Source organism: Topomyia yanbarensis, unplaced genomic scaffold (genome assembly GCF_030247195.1).
Source record: "Topomyia yanbarensis strain Yona2022 unplaced genomic scaffold, ASM3024719v1 HiC_scaffold_10, whole genome shotgun sequence".
Taxonomy (NCBI): domain Eukaryota; kingdom Metazoa; phylum Arthropoda; class Insecta; order Diptera; family Culicidae; genus Topomyia; species Topomyia yanbarensis.
Window position 1 is genome coordinate 291,035 of NW_026683225.1, and position 22,475 is coordinate 313,509.

A 22,475-nucleotide genomic window follows, 5' to 3' on the forward strand; every position below is an offset into this window, starting at 1 on the left:
CATTTTCAGCAGCATAACTGCAGGAACAAATTAAAACAAAAACAATTTTTTTTGCCACAATTATTGAAAAAATCGAACATAGAGTATGCCAAGTTACCAGTTACATCAAATCGGTAAAAACTCGAGCCATGTTGACTTAAGATTGGATAGATAAACTTTCTAAAATTTCCGATAAAAATACGAATTCATACAAAAACTGAACTGAGTTTTATTCTAAAGTGTCTTTCCCCTCCGGAAAAAGGGTTTGTGCAAATCAGTGCCATTCACAAAAGTCGTACCTAGACTGAATTATTAAAGTAGGCTTTAGAAAACATTTTGTTTCAAAAAAATAATTCGTTTGGGAGCGAACGGTCGGAAAAATTGTGGCCAAACGTAAATCACGCCTTCAAGACCGCGACCAAGCAATCAAAACGATCTTCTTCATGTCCTAATTATTTTCCGTCTGTCTATTTGCGCTACGAGGCCAAACACCGACGCCAGACTCTATTATCTGGACTATCCAAGTCATGACTCATGGACCGAGGGACCAACGGTTTGATAGATTCTTCACCTAAGAAAAATCTTAACGGTTGAACTCAGACGAACTGGTGGATAACAGCCACGCTCACCGTCATCGTCAATGAAAACGATCAAAACTACACACAAGCATATAAAAAACCTTATTCATGCGATATATTAAAAATCTGTCAGGTTACATAAAATCTAATTTTCCTAAATTCTACCGGTACATTCACAATTACGACTTTTGGAGCAGAGCATCGAGCAACTCAAAACTGGCAGCATAACGTTGATCCACCAGCCGTCCGCGATCCTGCCACTTACGCCGAACCTGTCCCCAGTTTTGTTTGTGTTCAGCCATTAGTACCGCTTTGGAAATTGGCTCTGCATGAAAATCGATCTCCGTTCTCGGAACATCTCTATTGTGCCCTACCGGCGATGGACATCGGCTGTAAGAATACACAGCCGGGTCTGGGGCTGGCATAGCTCGAATCTCCTTTAGCTCGTGATTCCGGTACTGGTCAGCCATTTCCGCATTTCGCTCCCGTTTGATTGGCGAAAATGGACCGCTCAATCGATTCGGATTCAATCTCGGTTGGTTTTGCATCCACGAACGGCAAATTGGATAAAGCGGGGTAGATTCATCGAACCGAGCCAGATCTACACTCCGGTCAAACAGTTTCATTATGTACGACTGGTGCGGAATGGCAATTGACTCAGGTGCCGAAGTTTTCAACCGTTTTGAATATCGGATTTCGCGCTGCTCATCTGATTCGTCTCCCGCGTCGTCATCGCTTTGGGTTACGACGTCCTGGAGGGCTCCTTTGAGACGGCCCCGGGCCAGTGCGACGTTTTGCAGAGATCGGCCTATTTTTAATCGGTCCGGTGGTACAAAGGTTTATGATTTAATACAAAAACAACGAATAAGTAGTAGATTATTATAACTTACGCTTCTCTGCCGAATCCAGCAGATTTCGGCGCATGGACATGCTAAAACGGGAAGATGTTTTTTCAGAATAAAAAATGCCGATTGCTGTGATCCCAAATAAAGATTACAATAAACAATTTGTCGGAGTTGATGCTTGACATCGAATAGCGAAGTCAGACAGAGATGCCAGGTACTTTTTTCAAATGTCTGCAATAATAATTTTGAAAGTCTGGGAAGAACAAAAAATGTTAGGAAAGCTAGTGTAACCAAAAGCTTTTATATTCAAAAATCTGTAAATATCTGCAAACAAACTAAAAAATCTGCAAATATCTGTGTCATCAAAAAAATCTGCAGCTTAAATTAAGTCTGCGAATTTGCAGACTTGTCTGCAAATCTGGCATCACTGAAATCAGATTAACAGAATTCGACGGAATAATTTCAAATGGGCACAAATACAAAACGTAAACAAGTCGCCAGTTATACTTCGACGAGAACATTTCAAATGGGCCGATAAACAAAACGTAAACTTCAAATGGACACTAACATACACTCAAAAAAAAGTAAACGTTATGCCTATTGATTTTACACATAGATTTTTGCAATTAACGGAGGCATATAGACACTATTTGCTGGCACATAAACCTAATGTGTGTATTTACAAGAAATATTGATCTTACATTCACATTTCATAACTATTAGGCACATAAGACCCCATTCTATAACAATATGCACATATAACTTATGTGTATGCATACATAGTTTATACAGTTGACACATAGAAGGTATGTGTGCGCGTGATAACAATAGCATTTCTTCTTCATATGAATTTAAAGCGGTTTGAAGCAAATAGAATTAACGTTTGGATTTTTTTCAGTGTAGCTTTATACATACCTTAAATAAGCCGATTCTGAAACCTGGCTGTTAGGGAAATAATGGATTATCGAAAAGGCACATAAGCAAAATAACTTGTTTTGCTTATGTTCCCTTTCACTTCCCCTCAAAAATTAACGGCTCATAAACACCAAACAACAAAACGGAAAAATTTGTTTATGGGCCCTTTTCTTAATGAAAAAGACTATACTTGAAAAGGGAACAAAAACATCGCAACACCAAGAAAGGGATCAAAATAAACGTCACATAATCATTTGCTGTAAACAAAAGGGCTCACCCGCACGCACTATAAGCTAACGTCTCGCCGAAAAGGGATTATGGGAGAGGGCACAAAACCAGTGCGATGTTTCAAAAGGGACCAAAACATTTATCTACAAAAAACGTTCAAAATACAATTTTTTTAATAAATCTGTTATATTATTCGGAAAAAATGGTTAATTTAACACGGCATTGAGTTGTTTGGTCCTTAAATCAAGCTCCTGTTCATAAATGGGAATATAAAGTACGAGGTAATTTTTCAGACGCCATTTTCTCAACATGAGCATATTGTATATAATGCCTTATGAAATGTTGACGTCGACTTAGGGTATCCAATCAACTTATGATCCCTCAGAGTAAGTGCCTGTTTATGTTGAAAAATTTGCACTTTTCTACGTTTTTCTATGCAATATATGCATGTATCTGTTCTAAAACTACTATACTTGAATCACATTTATTTACGACATGGAATTTCCTGTTTGGACAGTGTCAAAAATATATTATGGTACTATGTTTTAATTGCCGCAAGGTTCTACTGTATCGATTTTGTTGGCTATTTTCGGCAAATTTAAGACTAAGAGAAACGAAAGCAATGAAATTGAAAGACGGATAGGTATTCTAGAGCAAATCAGACTTAGAAACTTAGAACGGAAAACTAGGACTAGGCAGGCTCATATGGACATGATCGAAAGAAAAAAGTCTTTTGCCTTCTGCTAAGTAGGAGTTGGGCGTTGCACCCAAGTCTGCTGCTTGGTCTTTGGTAGAACATATCTCATCATCATGTTTTACCGCCGACGCCGGTAAAAGAAACTTCACAAATCCTCACCTAGAACGACCATGCGATCATTCTTTTCCCCTTCTGCTAGCATCAAGCCGTAACGTATGCATTCAATCGTCACCAAGCTATCGGTGCCGCGCCGATCCTATTGTGATTGAACTACTTGTTGATTTTTTCGTTCCGCACACACGGATGGCTGATAGCAATTAATGACGCAGAAAAATATATTTTGGACATAGCAGTTTCAAAGTAGAACTGGAACTGAAACATGCACATCCCTAGCAAATCGTTTTGTTTCATACTTTCGAACAGTTTTGTTTAAAAATTATACAACACCGTTCTTGCTGATTTTAAAACACCTTTACAACTGTGCAAAGTTTTCAGCACAGACACTTAGACCCGATAGGCTGGGCAAAAATAAATTTGAATGCAGTAACGCTGAAGACATGAATTTTAAACTGAATAGAACATCCGCTAAAACTGCTGCTGGGAACAAGTTTTAAAATTCTCAGTTTTATATTAAAGAACTGTCAAAATTATGAATCTATAACTGAAACACTCCTAAACATGCTCTAATATTTATTGTTTTATGATTGTACGATAAATGCTACTGTAAAGTTCTATCTGGGTAGCCCTTTCGTATACGACGAAATTTTAAAGGGCAGGATAAACATAACAATCAAATGGTTTTTATATTGTCAAGGAAAACATTGCCAACATACATCAAAAGCTACATTTAAATAAAAAACCTATTTTAATCCACCTAGAGGTGCAATTGTTCCTTTCTCATTTCTCCAAACTATGATTTAATAGCTGGTTCGTACAATATAACATTACGGAAATATCTTTCATTCTTATTACACTTGGTAAGTATATATAAGAGCACCTTTTTGCATTCATCGCGGTATCGGTTTGAATCGGAGTTTTCTATGTGATCGCACTTCACAACCCGTAACTCCGGAGCCGGAAGTCGGATGGAGATGGAATTTAATATCAGTTTCCGGGGACGCAACACCTTTAATTTGAGACTAAGTTGATCAAATCGGTCTAGCTATTTTCGAGAAACCAATATAACCGTTATTCTGAATTTGGATGCTTCCGGATCCGTCGATGGTGGACAGGGTGGCCAAAGAGACTTTGAATGACTGTTGGTGACCTAGATCTACAAATTCAACAGTTCTGTTTACATTTTGGAAAAAAACTTCACCTTTTTACATTCATCGCAGAATTCGTTAGAATCGGGATTTGCTGCGTGATCGTACGTATCACCCTGTAATTCAGGAACCAGAACTCGGATCCACATAAAATTCAACAGCAGCTGATCGACCTTTCATTTAAAATCAAGTTTGTCAAAATCGGTTCAGAAAATTCCGAGAAACCGATGTGGACAAATCAACAAATTTTGTTTTGTAACCATACTCTTCAACTCGTAATCCGGAACAAGATGTCGGTTGAAAATGAAATTCAATAGCAACCTATGGGAATATTATATCTTTTGTTTTAATCTTAGTTTGTAAAAATCGGTTCAGCCATCTCCGAGAAACCGATGTGGACATTTTGTTAACAAATCCGCACATACACACACATACATACATGTCGTGTCCGGGTGTATATGTTTCGCATACATACATACATACATACATACATACATACACACATACATACACACAGATATTTTGCGATCTCGGCAAACTCGACTAATGTTATATGAGACTCGGCCCTCCGGGCCTCGGTTAGAAAATCGGTTTTTGAAGCAATTGCATAACCTTTCTATATGAGAAAGGCAAAAGAATAATATTTAATTAGCTTAATAAGCATGAGTTCAATGTTATCTTCATGTGATTATAATTTGGAAAGGTTGGTGGAATGGGTTTGAACGTGTAGGGAATGGGGGGTTAGTAGAGTGGGAGTGGAGGATGCGTCAGAAATCCTTCATCTTATTTCGGTATACGGGATGGATGAAGGAAATGCGGGCGTGAGGGTGGTCAAAGAGGAGGGGAGTGATGAAGGAGGGAGGTGTAAGGGCAAGACGGGGGGGCAGCGACGCAATACTCAACTGCATATTTTGCCTTCCATTTGAGACTTGGTTTGAGAAAATCGGTTCAGTCATCACCGAAGAACCGATTTGACTTTAATTGTGGAATATGCCCGGAATTCCGGACTTCCGGAATCGTCGATAGTGGACAATATATTCAAAGAATGTTTGATTGGCAATCAGTGATCTAGATCTACAATTAGAAGTAATTTGGTGACCATTTCAATAGTTTTTAGCCTCTGAGGTATTACGATTGTACCGATTTATATGGGAAATTCCAGTGTATCCTTACTAACACCCCTGTAACTCCGGAAGTAAGAGTCAGAACCGAATGAAATTCAGCAGCAGTCAATGGCATTACTGTATCTTTCATTTGAAATCAAGTTTGTAAAAATCGGTAGAGAATTCGTTGGGGAATGGGTGTGATATTAGCATAGGAACTTGGCGGGTTCCCCGGGGGCGTCATGAACCGTCATAGGTGGCCAATGTGGTCAAAGCTACTTTGATTGATCATTAGTGATCCAGACCCGCAAACTAGAGTAATGTTACATCAATTTTAATATGTTTTACATCATTTGAACATCATGGTGGTACCAGTTTATATGGGAATTTGCTGTGTGACCGCACTCTTCAACCCGTAACTCCGGAACCAGAAGTCGGATCAACTAAAAATTCAATAGCAGCTTATGGGAGCGTTATACCTTTCAGATGAAACTAAGTTTGCGAAAATCGGTTTAGCCATCTCTGAGAAAATTGTGTGAGTTTAAATGACACACACACACACATACACACACACACATACATACACACACACAGACATTTGCCGATCTCGACGAACTGAATCGAATGGTGTATGACACTCGGCCCTCCGGGCCTCGGTTAAAAAGTCGATTTTTACAGTGATTGCATAGCCTTTCTTTATATGAGAAATGCAAAACATTGTCAAATATTCAATTTTATTTTTCTCTATTTGTACTTTGCTATCCTAATGAAAGATCAGTGTCGATTTGCTTTTATTCTCACCACGTGTCTTTCTTTATATTTTATGCCATCGTCTTTGATCCAAGGAACTTCGCACTTTCAATGATCATTCCTATCACCATCTGAGACGTCCAAAAAGTTGTTTCAAAATCGTTCAACGCGGGTCCAACGGTGGACTTTTGTTGAACGGTTATTTGAACGTTGTCCAAATTGGTCCAACGAACGTCCTTCATTGGACGATTTTGAAACCAACCGTTCTTAGAGGGCAGGGATCCAAGACAAGACGAGACCTAAAGGATAGATCCTTTGATCAACACCGTCAGCACCACTCAAAATGAAACGTTTCAAAACTAGCGATGGGAATTTTGAAAATATAATCGATTTAACTATATCGATCTTTATTTTAATAAAATCGATCTTGTCAAACATCGACTTATAAAACCTGTTTTAATCCACCTAGAGGTGCAATTGTGCCTTTCTCATTTCTCCAAACTATGATATAATAGCTGGTTCGTACAATATAACATTATGGAAATCTCTTTCAATCTTATTACACTTGGCAAGTACATATATAAGAGCACCTTTTTGCATTCATCGCGGTATCGGTTTGAATCGGAGTTTTCTATGTGATCGCACTCCACAACCCGTAACTCCTGAGCCGGAAGTCGGATGGAGATGGAATTTAATATCAGTTTCCGGGGACGCGACACCTTTCATTTGAGACTAAGTTGATCAAATCGGTCTAGCCATTTTCGAGAAACCAATATAACCGTTATTCTGAATTTGGATACTTCAGGATCCGTCGATGGTGGCCAGTGTGACCAAAGAGCCTTTGAATGACTGTTGGGGACCTAGATCTACAAATTCAACAGTTGTGCACATTTTGGAAAAAAAACACCTTTTTACATTCATCGCAAAATTCGTTACAATCGGAATTTGCTGCGTGATCGTACGTATCACCCTGTAATTCAGGAACCAGAACTCGGATCCACACAAAATTCAACAGCAGCTGATGGACCTTTCATTTAAAATCAAGTTTGTCAAAATCGGTTCAGAAAATTCCGAGAAACCGATGTGGACAAATCAACAAATTTTGTTTTGTAACCATACTCTTCAACTCGTAATCCGGATCAAGATGTCGGTTGAAAATGAAATTCAATAGCAACCTATGGGAATATTATACCTTTCATTTGAATCTTAGTTTGTAAAAATCGGTTCAGCCATCTCCGACTAACCGATGTGGACATTTTGTTAACAAATCCGCACATACACACACATACATACACACATACACATACACACATACATACATACACACATACATACACACAGATATTTTGCGATCTCGGCGAACTGAGTCGAATGTTATATGAGACTCGGCCCTCCGGGCCTCGGTTAGAAAGTCGGTTTTTGGAGCAATTGCATAACCTTTCTATATAAGAAAGGCAAAAGAATAATATTTAATTAGCTTAATAAGCATGAGTTCAATGTTATCTTCATGTGATTATAATTTGGAAAGGTTGGTGGAATGGGTTTGAACGTGTAGGGAATGGGGGGTTAGTAGAGTGGGAGTGGAGGATGCTTGAGAAATCCTTCATCTTATTTCGGTATACGGGGTGGATGAAGGAAATGCAGGCGTCAGGGTGGTCCAAGGGAAGGGGAGTGATGAAGGAGGGAGGTGTAAGGGCAAGGCGGGGGGAGGGGTGGTGACGCAATACTCAACTGCATATTTTGCCTTCCATTTGAGACTTGGTTTGAGAAAATCGGTTCAGTCATCACCGAAGAACCGATGTGACTTTAATTGTGGAATATGCCCGGAATTCCGGACTTCCGGAATCGTCGATATTGGACAATATATTCAAAGAATGTTTGATTGGCAATCAGTGATCTAGATCTGCGATTAGAAGTAATTTGGTGACCATTTCAATAGTTTTTAGCCTCTGAGGTATTACGATTGTACCGATTTATATGGAAAATTCCAGTGTATCCTTACCAACACTCCTGTAACTCCGGAAGCAAGAGTCAGAACCGAATGAAATTCAGCAGCAGTCAATGGCATTACTGTATCTTTCATTTGAAATCAAGTTTGTAAAAATCGGTAGAGAATTCGTTGTGGAATGGGTGTGATATTAGTTTAGGAACTTGGCGAGTTCCCCGGGGGCGTTATGAACCGTCATAGGTGGCCAATGTGGTCAAAGCTGCTTTAATTGATCATTAGTGATCCAGACCCGCAAACTAGAGTAATGTTACATCAATTTTGATATGTTTTACATCATTTGAACATCATGGTGGTACCAGTTTATATGGGAATTTGCTGTGTGACCGCACTTTTCAACCCGTAACTCCGGAACCGGAAGTCGGATCAACTAAAAATTCAATAGCAGCTTATGGGAACGTTATACCTTTCAGATGAAACTAAGTTTGCGAAAATCGGTTCAGCCATCTCTGAGAAAATTGTGTGAGTTTAAATGACACACACACATACACACACACACATACATACACACACACAGACATTTGCCGATCTCGACGAACTGAATCGAATGGTGTATGACACTCGGCCCTCCGGGCCTCGGTTAAAAAGTCGATTTTTACAGTGATTGCATAGCCTTTCTTTATATGAGAAAGGCAAAAAGATCAGATGAAAAAAAACGATTTTCGAGGCAAAAAGATCGATTGTGAAAAAATCGCGTCGTTTTGAACGGGATACAATCGATGTTTGTCAAAAATCGAAACGAAAACATCGGATAGAATTTTCACTTTTTTCATCTCACGGAGACCGTCTTCACTCGAATTGGCTCTTGGAATCGCTCTGCTAGATGACTTCTGTCACCTAGGGTGATTTCCGTCACTGCGGTGGTCGCTTTTTTCGCTCTCACCTTATCCAACTAGGCGAGTTGACGGTAATAGGACCCGTAAACTGGGCAAATAAACTATTAAACTACGTACGCAGAAGGGAAGCAGTTCGATATGGAATCAAAAAGTACCAACGTAATTTGTCGCAGAGAATTTTTATTTATGCAGTGTATTTTTCATTTGCGATCTATATTACTGTTACGACAAGCAGATTCGTACAGGTCTCTGAATAATTGAGTCCTACGCGACTAATTTTCTAATGCTGATTGTAATGAGAGGATTACATTACATACACCTTACGAGCTAAAAGTCCTACACTAAGTTCACGTATCGCTACAGCTTCAGTAGATGCGTCCGGACGTTATGGTTACGCCGGTGGTTAACCGAATGTTCATTCCGTCGTCAAGTGTTTTAGTAATAGATTCTCAAACCTCGAAGTTTTGAATCAAAATCAATCTTACTTGTGTTCTGTTGATTGGAAGTGAGTGATGATACAGACAGAAGGTAGTTTAAAAAAAAATTAATTCAGTTTAAATGGGCTTAGTTTACATTGCAGACATCTTAATAGGGTCTCGATCGCTGGTCTCCGCGGTTCCTGTCGCTGTAATTGAAAACAAAGTGTTTGTGATTTTTGATAATGTTGCAACTAGCAAATATATGCCCGCTGAACGAATGTTCTTACTTTCCACGCATAGCACCACCGCCACCGCCTCGGGAGCCACCACGACCGCCAAAACCACCACGATCACCGCCGCCGCTATTGCGTTGACCACCTCCGCCAAACCCGCCTCGACCGCTACCCCGGCCGCCAAAGCCACCCCCACCACCACCGCCCGAACCAGCACTATCGCCTTTGGGTGCTTTGCATCGATTGCACTCGTTGCGCCATGCAAAGTTCTTATTGCTACACTCTCCACATGCCCAATCTCCATCTCGTTCCTGACCACCACCGCCTCCACCGCCACCACCACCACCACCTCCGAAGCGACCACCGCCTCCACCCATGCTTGAACCCCCGCGGGAACCTCCACGATCTCCATCGCGATCACCACCGCCGTAACCACCTCCGCGATCGCCACCACCACCGCCTGGAAAACATATAGACACCGACCGACGCTTAATTAATGCAAAAATTTGACTATTTTATTAACTCACGGTTGCCTCCGAAACCGCCACCGCCTCGGTTGAATCCACCTCCACCACCACCACCACCACCACGTCCACCAGCACCTCTAGACTGCCAATTGTTATAGCGCGTCGCCAATGACACTTTCACGATGGCTCCATTGAAATCTTTACTGTCGAACCATTGAATTGCGGACTGGGCAGCATTCGAATCCTCGTAGGTGACGGTAGCTTCGCCCTTCATTCGACCCGTTTCCTTGTCCTTGTACATCCAAATTTTCGGCTTCATAGTGCGTTTATCTTTCTGCAAAAAACAAGAAATAATTTTATATATAAAAACCACCAACAGATCGATCGGTTCGCCAATCTACCTTAATGACACCGATTGCACCGAAGAACTCGGCAATTTCTTCTTCAGTCGTCTCCACTGTCATGCCCTGGATGAAAATTGTGTCCTCCTGAGTCACCATTTCACCCTCTCCGGCTCCTAATTGTTCATTGGTTCGTTTTCGATAGTTGTGTAAGTGTGAGTAGGGTAAGAATGGAAAAAGAATGACGACAACAAAAAATGCTGCATTAGTGGTGAAGCGGGGAGCTTATTTTTTTTTGTTTTACTTAAAAGTATACTCTAAAATTTGACCGATTTCAACTCTTTACTCTTTAAACACGGTACTACTCTTGATGAACATTACGCTTGACTCTTTAAAACTATTTATTGTTACGCTCTGTGTTACTCTAAGGATCCTCTTTTCATTACTCTTGTGTCGGTACTCTTGGACTCTGGTAGGTTCTGTGTGATATCACGTAATGTGTGTTGCAAAATTGTCTAATTTCTGAATTTTGAAATGCCGGTTAACTTTCCATACAACTTTTCGTACACTGATAATACGAGCGAAACTCATCCGTCCGTTACAAATACTGGGCGGACGAATAGGATTTTTATGTCTAATCGATACTTCGGTACTGAATATCCTCTGTAATTCTACGAGGTAAAACAAATGATCACCCTCTTCTAGTGACCCCAGGTTAGAATTAGGATTGCGGAAACGCAGATGACACATTTTGTACCAGAATGAAAATTGTTCGTTCAACGTCAATACTTGACTAAAGGTAAAACTACATCAGGCAAACTCAAGTATTCTTCGATTATTAGAACAAAATGTTGACGTCATTCGCATGTAAGCATGTAGCAAGTCAACAAAAACTGTCATTGATAAATAATCAGAACGACAAAAAACCCAGTGCAATGTCTTACAATGCTCTAATATTGTTATAGATTAAACCTGGAACACAGGACAGATAAAGTTGAAACAAACACGACCACTCTGACGGGAATAACACCCAACCCATTTAACTAATTACGAAATATGTAATACGTAAGCATTCTCATATTTCATATCTTAACGGCACCTTAATCGTAATGATCGGACACCTGATTCCGGAGAAATTATCACTAAACACACCATACCGCAACGAAGCTTAATCGTTCACCACGCTTAGGCAAACAGTTCGCATAGTGTGCGGATTTTTTCGTCAGAGTTGGTCAGCTTAGTCATGAACCTCGCTTACATTGTTGATAGAGCACAGCTCCGTGGAACTACACCGCCTGAGTGCACTAACACATAACCTGTTACGAGTCGCTTGATCTCAGATTCATTTTCTTGTCGTAAATAAGTGATATATCCTCCGTTTTTTCAGGCATCTTATACTACGTTCACAAAACGTGTTTTAACGCTATCTTGATGACATTTTTTTGTTGCTAATTATTATAACGTGTTTTAAGGCTCAAGTTACCTCAAGGCTTGGTAGTATGCGTAAGAAAAATTGTGTTCAGCTTTGGCACCAGATTATCCATTTAAACCTTTTCAAAACTGTAAAAGAAGAATATCAGTCGATTTATTAGATCATCACGATTCAATTCATGCAAAATACCTGCTGGAAAAACCATCGGCTTAGCTAAATGGTGCTTTTGAAAAAGTGGCTGTGATTTTTTATCACACTACCACACCGAGCTGGGGTACGCAACACAACTGCGCTATGAAAAAACCACAGCCACTTTTTCAAAAGCACCATTTAGCTAAGCCGATGGTTTTTCCAGCAGGTATTTTGCATGAATTGAATCGTGATGATCTAATAAATCGACTGATATTCTTCTTTTAGAGTTTTAAAAAGGTTTAAATGGATAATCCGGTGGCAAAGCTGAACACAAATTTTCCTACGCACACTTCCAAGCGTTCAATTCTAACACATGCTTAAAAAAGGTAACTTGAACCTTAACTCTGTAGTGTGAACCAAAGAGAATAGGGAAAGAATAGTGTGAAGCCAAAAATACCTTATTGAGCAGACCAATCGTGCAATGTAAATAAACATTACTCATGCCTGAGTTGGAGGAGATAAGTATAATTGTACATCTATTAAAAAAGAAATTTCAATTTTCGTCAGAATTTGGTTCAATCGTGATTGTGAGGTGCATTCTAGAGTATATGTATGAGTAAAAACAAGCTTTAGAATTATTTCATCTCTTTGTTTCGAAATGCGCATCGTTTGATAAACAAATCCAACGATCGACAAACGGGTTGTTTTCAAACTATAATAGGAGTCATTTAAAGTGCTGCCTGTGGAAGCGGTTGCCAAAATTCTAGTGCTGAAATCATCATAAAGGGAGTGTTGCCGTTTTGACTGATTTTTCCTCTTCGTCTCTTTCCCTATTCTCTTTGGTAACTTGTCTATGGAAAAATCATTGTTTAAAGAATTCACCGGTCCATTCTAGATCGTTTATGTATATGTGAGCGTCTGTGAATGGCTTCATTTTTTTTTTGGGGACGTGATTATCGTACAGAAGAAAGAATGCGTCGGACTTGTTGAGAAGCATATGGGAACGAGTTTACGAAAACCGAAGAAAGAAAACAAAGGTATCGGTGGGAAAGGAAAGGGAAAGTTGACGAACAAATCAATCGGACAGCTAGCAAAATTTTATGGGCTGGCGATTCGGAGAAACTCAAATTCTGGAGAACATATGCGAAATGCAATCTGGGCTTCCCTCGAACACTGCTCGTCATCGAACGAAATTCCCCAACATTCAAAGTGTTCACCCGGCGAGGACAGTTGGTGCAAGTGGCGTCAGGCTGAAGTAAAAGAAACTTTAGAAACTTTCGATTATGTCAGGATCTACAAAAGTCTATCAACTAATGATTTATCAGAAAGATGCTTATGAGCTCACGCACAAAACATCGATGAGTTTCTGAATAGTGGAATCTGTTTCTTAGCACCAAACACATGCACGAATTCTGGCAGGTAGGTGGTCAATGTTGCGACTTATTTGGCAGTCGGTATCATCAACCAAGGATTTTCATCGATCTTACAAGCTATGGAGGTGATGGGAATTACCTTGGGGACTGAAGCTGAAAGATGTGCTACTCGACTCGATAGTGAACGTATAACTCGTTCTGAATGCAAAGTGGGTGTCGTGCAAAGCCAAGAACATTTTGGTGAGGGGAAGGTGCGCTCTGCGGACCCGGGAGATTATCTAGTAAGTTACTACTATCGAGTTTTTCTCTTTAAACTTGTTTCCCCGAAAGTAGTGTTTTTTAAGCGGTCAAGTAAGACTTCATGGAAGTACTGGTCCGATTTCGATAATTTTTTGTCCAATTGTTCAGAAAACATGCCGCTATATTTGATCGAGAGGGATTTACAAAATGTCAATTTGTTCCATTTTTATGGCCCCTAATGGGCCAAAAAATAACGTAAATATTGAGAATTTTTACAAATCGTTACATAACTTTTACAAATCCTAAAATAAAAAAAATCTCTCTCATCTAAACATAGCCAACGTGACCATGATTATGAAAAAATATGAGTTTTCTGATTACAGATTACCCAATTTGCCAAAACTTTACTTAAGCGGGATTCATGCAGTTTCAACATCAATGTCATCAATGAATTTTTTCAAGGTCGCGAGAGATTTTTCTTTTCGTCTTCAAAAGTAAAATTGAAAAGTCTGAACATGGATCTTCAAAAAAAAAATTTCTTAATCCATTGAGTAAATGCTTTACAATTTGTTCCCAAAAAAGTGCTCAATTTTGAGGCCCCTTGAATGATGTGAGAATAAATTTCCCGATAAAATTTTACTGATCTCAGTAAACTCAGTTTACTCATAAAAAGGCGGAATTTTTCGTAAAAAATAGTAATTTTTATTTAAAATGAGTAAAAAAAACCCTTAATTGAAAATTTATCTCAATAACTCAACGTAGGGGTTAGGTATTTTTTACATAGTATGTGTATGCAAAGTTTGAAAGAAATCGGTTAAGTTGTTTTGGAATGAAAGTTCGCAAAGTTCTAAACAAAATCTTTAAAAAAATGTTTTTTTTACGCTGGAGCCCTTACCCCCTCTTAATATGTAGTCTTCGCCGGAACTCAGGTTCTCGAAAGATACGGTAGCGCGGTTATCGTGGATTCGTTTCTGCGTGTCGAATGACGCGGAAATTCCTTTTCTCAAAAACAATTCGTGTAACAGGCTGTGTAGCGTAAGCTATTTTGAGCTTCATGTAAACTTTGTCTTTGTTCCAGTACCGAGTAAATTGGAAGCACCTACTTTGGAGCAAACCAGGAGAAAGTTCTTCCTGTAATCGCTTTTTGTAAGGTCCCTGCTAGGCAGCCATTTTGTCGTAGCTAACATCTGCCTTTGTTAAAATCAAAACAACCCTATAGACCCACGTCGCCCGTGTAATAGCATTGGCCAATGCTATTACACGGGCGACATGGGCCTGGAAGCGGCTAAGCCCATCATATGTTGACTACCGTCAAAGTCTGTATACAGTAAAGACCCGATTTTATCAGCCTCCGATTTTATTAGCTTTGTATGAAAATTGATAGTTTGCTGGGCTCTAGCAGACGAACCAACTTTAATTCCAGTAAATCCTTTCTTGAGCATATTTTTATCTTAGGCATCCGAAATATGCAAAAATAAAATTTTTATTTTTTTTTTATGAATTTTGCACTGTTAGGCACCCTTAAGGGAAATTTAAACAAAATAATCAGAAAGGGTTATGAGGCTATATCTTGGGACTAAAGAAAAATATTTTAAGAGCTTTGGTTTATTAAAAAGACAAAAAATATATATGACCCGATTTTATCAATGTCCCTGTTTCATCAGCCTACAATTCACCAAGGGGCTGATAAAAACGGGGTTTCACTGTATCTCAATTGACTAATCCTTGTGCAGTTGTGTTAGTGCGCGATACAGTTGAATTTTCAACTGCATCGATGATATCAAATCGGTGTAAATAGGACCTAGTATTTTCTGATGCTGTTTTCTCCGGAAACCCTAAACAAAAGAGATTATAACTACTAGAGGTCGCATGCCGCTGTTAACACTGATGGTTTTTTATCTCGCTCTTACATATTCTAAGCCTATTAGTTTGGCACATTGCCCCGGGTACACGCATGTCAAAGTAATGGGATACAATATGGTAGAGCGAGACCCTATGTTTCAGCCCGTAAATACATGAAGACCAGAGTCGAAAAATGTTTTTTTCATTTGCCAAAATCAGGCGAAGCTGACGAAAGAACGAAGCTTCTTTCCATACCACTAGCACTTCGTCGCTGTTGTGCTATCTTATGACAAGCGCCATTTTGCACATTTCGAGAAAAACGATTTTTAAAGTTTGAGATTGAATATCTTGAAACTTATAAATGGTATGAACAACTCAAAGAAGACAATCGATGCTTCTATCTATTCTGTATTAATCTCTCAAATATTACGAAGATCCGTTGACTAAGTTGCGAGTTTTGTCTATAAATGTAAACAAAAGTCGCACTCACACGTGTCATAGGTGTGTATTGATGACAAAATTTGTATGGCGTGTCATAATCATGCATGGAAAATTTTCCTTGGAAAAAAATCATCAATTATTAACTTTTATTCATATCTTTGGTTTCATTTGATCTATAGACAATCGGTGACATGCATTTTGAAGGAAATGAGTCAGGGAATCTATAAAAAATAGTTATTTTTGGTTACAGTGTTGCCAAATATGCTATATTTCCAGTTTAAAACTTAAATTGCATTTTTCTAACAATTAGTGTATTTTTGTTTTAAAAATGATTATGCCATTGTGTTTCTCAGATAGTTTTACACGTAAAAACATCTTATACATCAAGATAACTTGAGCCAATACCCAGACACGGTCATTCGAACCAAAAATTATAAAATTTCGTAGCACGTTTTTCGCTATAGCTCAGTAATCAAGCAGAATGTCAAAATTCTGAAAACGCCACTTTGTAGAGATTTTTTAGACAAGTGATGTGGCATATCTAACTCAGTTTACCCCAAAATGGCGTTTGTCATAAGATAGCACAACAGCGACGACTTTGCGAAATCGAAAATGAGACCATGCATGTAGTAGAGTGTTTTCATTATTCCCTCCGCACACTCGTTTTCGCTTGGAGATTCAGAATGATATTGGTACCTTCGATATTGAACTTATAGCTGGGGTAACGAAAAAACACTAGCAATATTTATTTGTCGCTGCGCGATTCTGTAGATTTGCGAGCTTGTGATGGTATTGTAAGACGGAAGCCTGATAGATATACATATTACTCGTGTTAACTATGGTTTAGTTGTATTTTTTGATGCACATTGCTTTAATTTCATTTTATGAATGAGAATCGAAAATTACTGAGCATACATCAAAATACATCATCATCCATACTGACTCTATTCAGAAATCCGAACCGGTTCCGGAATGGGTTTAATTGGGTTTGATTATGATGTCGTAAACGAGAATACGAACCACTTTCGTTCGATTCTCGCATTCGTCGTAAAAAAAGGATAAGGGTGATAAGCTCTTTTGCTGTAACGTTATTAAAGGAAGCGAATGTGGTGGAACTATGCGCATAGAATGCGTATCATTGTAACAGTAAAGCTTAATTCTTTATTTTCGTAGTCCGTAGCAATGTAATGTATCTCAGTCACTTCATTCGCTTACTAGTACGATTTACTGCTTAGACCTGTAGAAGCTGAAGTAACCAAACACCGTTACCACATTTCACAAAGACGGCCGGGAATCCATCATCTACCTAATGTTCTGCAATTTGTCGTTAGTGAGAAACATAAGCTTGAGAGTTTAGTGAATATTACACCCACTGCGATCATTAGGCGATTCATTATATTATTCCTCAACAGTACCCAAATGTCAAACAGCGGATGAGATCTGATGAAAGAAAGTGGTAGACGAAATATTTCAAAATTTTTGTCGAGGCTCTTCACATAGCCATCGATGCTCCTCTCGTGGACAGTACATCCTGTCGAACTCTTAATTGAACAGTTTTTTCATTATTGTATGGCCAAACTGAAGCCGATGTACATGGTGTATGCCTTGATATCTTCAATGACCTGAGTTCGTACTGCAGCGTTCTCCTTCACCTTTGTAGTGATGAAAGTCCGACCCCTTTTTGCTATGTTTGTATATTTTATTTCGCTGTACGGTGGAGCAGTAGCAGTAGCAGCATCATGTGACAATTCTCTTAATATTTGAACATTGTTTGTGTACCATCTACTCTTATTCCTCGCTGAACCCTGTAGCTGACAGGACAGAAAGCATACTGTAAAACGGTCCGTGGTACTGAAGGGAATTTTAAAGTTGTGTGGTTTTATTCCTAGATTACATAGTACACTCTTCCAATTGCAGACCCACAACACCTGATTATCATAAGATGAATAATAAATGTGAGCTTATAGGGTAAAAGAATACAGTGAAGACTGGTTTTCCTTATCCTCAGCGTAGTTTAGCCTGACAAAATGGTAAAATTGACAAAATCGAGATATTCTTTCTTTCTTTTTAATAACTAAAACTGTTAAAACAGTTTTCGCCGACCCCTAGATGTAACCTGATAGCCATGTCTGAGTATTTTGTATAAATTTCTCTTAAAGGTCCAGGTCTTCCAGTCCAAATTTCAGAAAAGTGAAACATTTATTTTTGCAAAGTGTAACCACAGATAACAGACGTTTAGGCTCGATTTGAATCGTGTAAATACCCGCTACTGAGATTCCGAATAAATCAGACGTCTGAAACACGTTTGGCAAACGTTTGTAGATGGCGCAGTGATCGGTACAATGCAGTTAGAGTGCAGCTGTCAAACACGTATAGCAAACAGTTGCGCAGATGGCAATAGTGAAACGCGGATTTCCAACGTTTATCAATTTGAAAGTTTACACAGGTTTTTGAAATTTTTTTGTTCTAGCCTAAATGTCTGTTATCTGTGGTGTAACTGTTCCCTAATTCATTTTAACACATCTATTCATTCCAGCCAATTAAACACACAATTTAGAGCAGTATCTGCTGCCTCTATTCAACGCATTAGCTTAAATGGTGGAATGAATAAGGGTATGTTGCACTCCGATTTTTCACTTCGCTCAAATGCGAGTATTTTACATTTTCCAGGCCAGATTTTTCATTGTATTGTTTCTTAGGAACGAAGCAAAGATGTTGAAACTTTTTTAGGCAGTTTAGTCCAGTGACAGTTAACCAGGCTATCAACGGAATGGTGTGACATTCCAAAGACGAATAAGGGCTCGTCTACCCTATTCAAAATTACAAAAATATGTTCAAGATTTACTCGTTGGTTTGTCTGCTAGAGTCCATTGAACGAATTTTTTTTTGTACAGCGAACGAATAGGGTTTTCGCTGTATATGTTGTTACTTGCTGTGCTATTTTCTCAATTCAGTGACCTATTCATTGTTTGAGGCATACCATACACAGTAAATTTAACCTTAACCTTCCAGAAGTCGCGCAAGTGCACTGAGTGCACGCAGCTCTGAAAATCTAGCGAAATTGTTTTAGCACACCAGCGGCTTCTCGTTCAGTGGGCCATTTGCGCGACTTCCGGAGGGTTAAGCACACGATTAAATTTTACAAGAACATGGAACTTAGTATCAACGATAAGTTTTCAAAATCGCTAAATATTTTGAAATTTCGAATGCATAAACTTGTATTCTATCATGTGCGGTTATTGTTGTTTGGTTCTGTTTTGAATAGAAGTTTCACTCATTTCTTTGATTGTTGAAATCCCAACATTTCTCGGGTAAATTGTCAGTAAATTAACGACTCTTGCTAACTATTGTTTCAACATTATTTCTATTCAATTGTAGAAAAACTCTGTATACTGCTGTTGCTAAGATCTTAAAAACATGAACCACCTTATCAGTTGAAATCAAATTTGGGAAAATAAACTCAAAGTACTTAAATAATTTATATTTAGTCCTGAAAAGTTTCATTTCTAAGTCAGAATGAATACATTATCTTGAAGGTGAGTGATGGAGACATACAGTTAGTCCGCTCTATTTCTTTTTTTCTGACTTTGTTCAAAGGCACACCTCGTGCTCAAACTATCCTATGTACCTATGAAAATCAGACTACAACATGTCAAAGTCAAAGTTGATTACAAGAATATCTAAACCAGCAGCCGCTGATGATTAAATCTCCAGCGGTAGCAATGGCCGAAGTAAACATACCAAGAAAATAACAGAATTTTAGCACACACAAGAAAGCTTCGTGTACAGTATTATCCAATAACTTCTCTTTGCTATTCACACACTGCAAACATAAAAAAACAATCCCACAAAAACAACCAGGACGGTCAGAACCACCAACAAGACGATATGTTGTTCCCTTTCTATTATTTCTGTAAAGTATTGCCCTGGCAATGCTACGAATAATCCATTTCACGTTTATCAATAATCCTTCACAAACCTAATCCAAAGTTAAACCGTATTTCAAAATTAGACAATTTTACACAGTAACCATCATTATTCGAAGATCGTTTTTTGTTTTGTTTTGCCGCACAATACACTCTCAGATTCAAGCATTCGCTACTGCGCCATGAAAAATGGTACAAACGCATCACTTCAATTAAGATGTAAAAAGACCACAGTAGCGAAAGCTTGTTTAGTTTGTTGTTCATTTAGACCCTAACGCTTTGAATAAATTGACACAAGTTAACCAGTCGGACCCACCGGATCCGAAACCGTAAGATGTACGACAATTTACGTTTCTATAACTAACCAAACGCTCAAATTAAAAAAAATACTTCGCTTTTTACGTTTACGTATAGAAATAGGAAAAATAGGTAAGTATACAGTGAAAAAAAGTGTTTTTCACCGAACAGTCGATCGGTGTTTACCTTTGCTATTATAACCACCCTTGTTGCCGGCGCCACTGCTATAACACACGAAACCAAACCATTTTGTTACACATTTGCATTTGTTTTGAAGGTAGTAATTTGGTATTGATGATGATTGATTGGAGGACGAATAAGTAACGATTGCAATTTAGCAAATTTTCAACATTTCGTTAGTCGCAGCTGTCCAGTTTTTCGAAAGTGAACCAAACACGTTGACGCGATTTGTTGCTTTGCGGGAGAAGGGTAATTGGGATTTTTGGAGGATTTAGTGGATATTTTACTAGTATAGTGTACGATGGCAATTAACTAACAGTGGAGTATATATTTAATTTACCTGTAGCTATTATATAGGTGTAAAATGTAATTACTAGTTGACTGCCACCGTTGTACTATTTTTTTTTATTTTGAGTAAACTAAAATTTTGAATCAAAGTATCTGAATAAAAAATACAAAATGTGAACTAAGTCGTTAGAATTGCAATTAAGCTTAACTTTTGAAAATCGCATTGTTCGCGAAAAATACTGAAGTGAAACAACAATGTTATCCTTTCTATGCAATTTATAAATAGTGAAATGGGATTTCAGGGAAAGGATGGTGGAAAGGCCAGCGGAGTGCAATTTCAAGTGTCTCAGGATAACCGTATTGGTGTGCAATATAACGACTGAACAGGGGAATCGATTCTCACCTGTAGCCTCCGGATTGATTATTACCACCTCCACGGGCTCCGCCTTGCTGGCCGCCACTGCCGTAACCACCGCGGCTTCCACCGCCATAACCGCCGTCACGATTATTTGATTTATAATCTGCAAAACGAAAAACAATTATTTAAAAGCCCAGCGTACATTCAAAAACCAATAACACCACGAGCAGAGCGGAAAAAAGTGAGGTTAGAAAATAATGCAACACTAACCATTTTGGGCCCCATATCCACCGGGTGCCGCGCTTTGTCCACCATATGCACCGGCACTACCACCGTAACCACCACCACCACCTCCACCGCCTATTGGTGGTGGCTGGTTGAAATTAGTCTGCGGCATCGCAGGCGGAGGAACGGAAAACTGCATTTGGCCGCCGAAATCCTGCTGGCCGTAAGAGGAATATTCTGCAAAAGGGAAAAAATCGATTTTACGTCCAAGTCGGCTTCTCAACGTTTCTTCAAGATGGAGGATGGACCCATTCGTGAATGTGTCGCGAATCTACCGAGGGTGATTTCACGCCGAAAAAATACTTACGATCTGCCATTTCCTCTAGTTTCCCGTACTAGGCAAGTAAATGCACGCTTTGAGCAAGAAATTGCGAACTTAAAACACTTTTTTAATCTTTTTTCTCAGCAACTTTTGACTTGAAAAATCACACGCGTCCTCCTCGAGATGAAGAAAAACGCGGAATGGACGGAAAGTGAACGCTTGAAGACCGCAAAAGGCCGACGGGTATCGCCATTTAGATCAACTGCTATAAAGAGGTCAACTGTCAGGAAATTTTTCAAAAAAGTAAGCATAATTTTTGAAAAGAGCGTAACTCGCATTTTACCCAAACAGAGAAAAAGGCTCGAAGTTTTTGTTTTGAATGTTATTTACAAACCATACCGATTTTTGCGCCAATTATTCATCTAAAATGTTCATCAACTTTTCATTGAAAGGAACGAACATTCGCGATCAAGACATTCAAAAAAGCGTTATGAAGAAAAAAATAAAGTTACGAGGTTATTAGTATCACACTCACAGTTTCGTCGTTGAGTGAAGAAATCGGCCCTAAGTTTCGTTAGTTCTGGTATCTTTGTTGCACTTACGTTATTTCAGTTTCGTTGATTTTGGTGGCTAATTTTATCATTTTTAATCAATTCTATAACTCAGTCTATTTTCAACCATCAAAGGCATCGGTCACAATACCCAATGTGCTCCTGCTTCTGTCCGAGCCAGTGTAAAGCGAACGAAAAAAACAGTTA

The 22,475-nt window shown here is 38.9% G+C and overlaps 2 protein-coding genes across 3 annotated transcripts; both read right to left on the bottom strand.

Annotated features, from left to right (window-relative positions):
• Positions 1–650: 650 nt before the first annotated feature.
• LOC131694568 (protein lin-37 homolog) lies at positions 651–1,581 on the bottom strand. The gene is made up of 2 exons (XM_058983044.1): positions 1,448–1,581; positions 651–1,365 (listed from the first exon to the last, which is right to left on the bottom strand). The coding sequence occupies exons 1-2, from the start codon at positions 1,485–1,487 to the stop codon at positions 737–739; spliced, it is 669 nt and encodes a 222-aa protein (XP_058839027.1). The 5' UTR covers positions 1,488–1,581; the 3' UTR covers positions 651–736.
• Positions 1,582–9,361: 7,780 nt separating this feature from the next.
• Positions 9,362–21,917, bottom strand: LOC131694555 (RNA-binding protein cabeza-like). Of its 2 annotated transcripts, XM_058983028.1 has the most exons (8): positions 21,763–21,917; positions 21,441–21,632; positions 21,216–21,333; positions 20,531–20,568; positions 10,722–10,837; positions 10,381–10,654; positions 9,908–10,313; positions 9,362–9,826 (listed from the first exon to the last, which is right to left on the bottom strand). In XM_058983028.1, the coding sequence occupies exons 1-8, from the start codon at positions 21,770–21,772 to the stop codon at positions 9,787–9,789; spliced, it is 1,194 nt and encodes a 397-aa protein (XP_058839011.1). In that variant the 5' UTR covers positions 21,773–21,917; the 3' UTR covers positions 9,362–9,786. The 2 variants fall into 2 exon arrangements, with proteins under 2 accessions (XP_058839011.1, XP_058839012.1); XM_058983029.1 differs by lacking the exons at positions 20,531–20,568; positions 21,763–21,917 and having other exon boundaries at positions 21,441–21,621.
• Between the last annotated feature and the right edge of the window lie 558 nt (positions 21,918–22,475).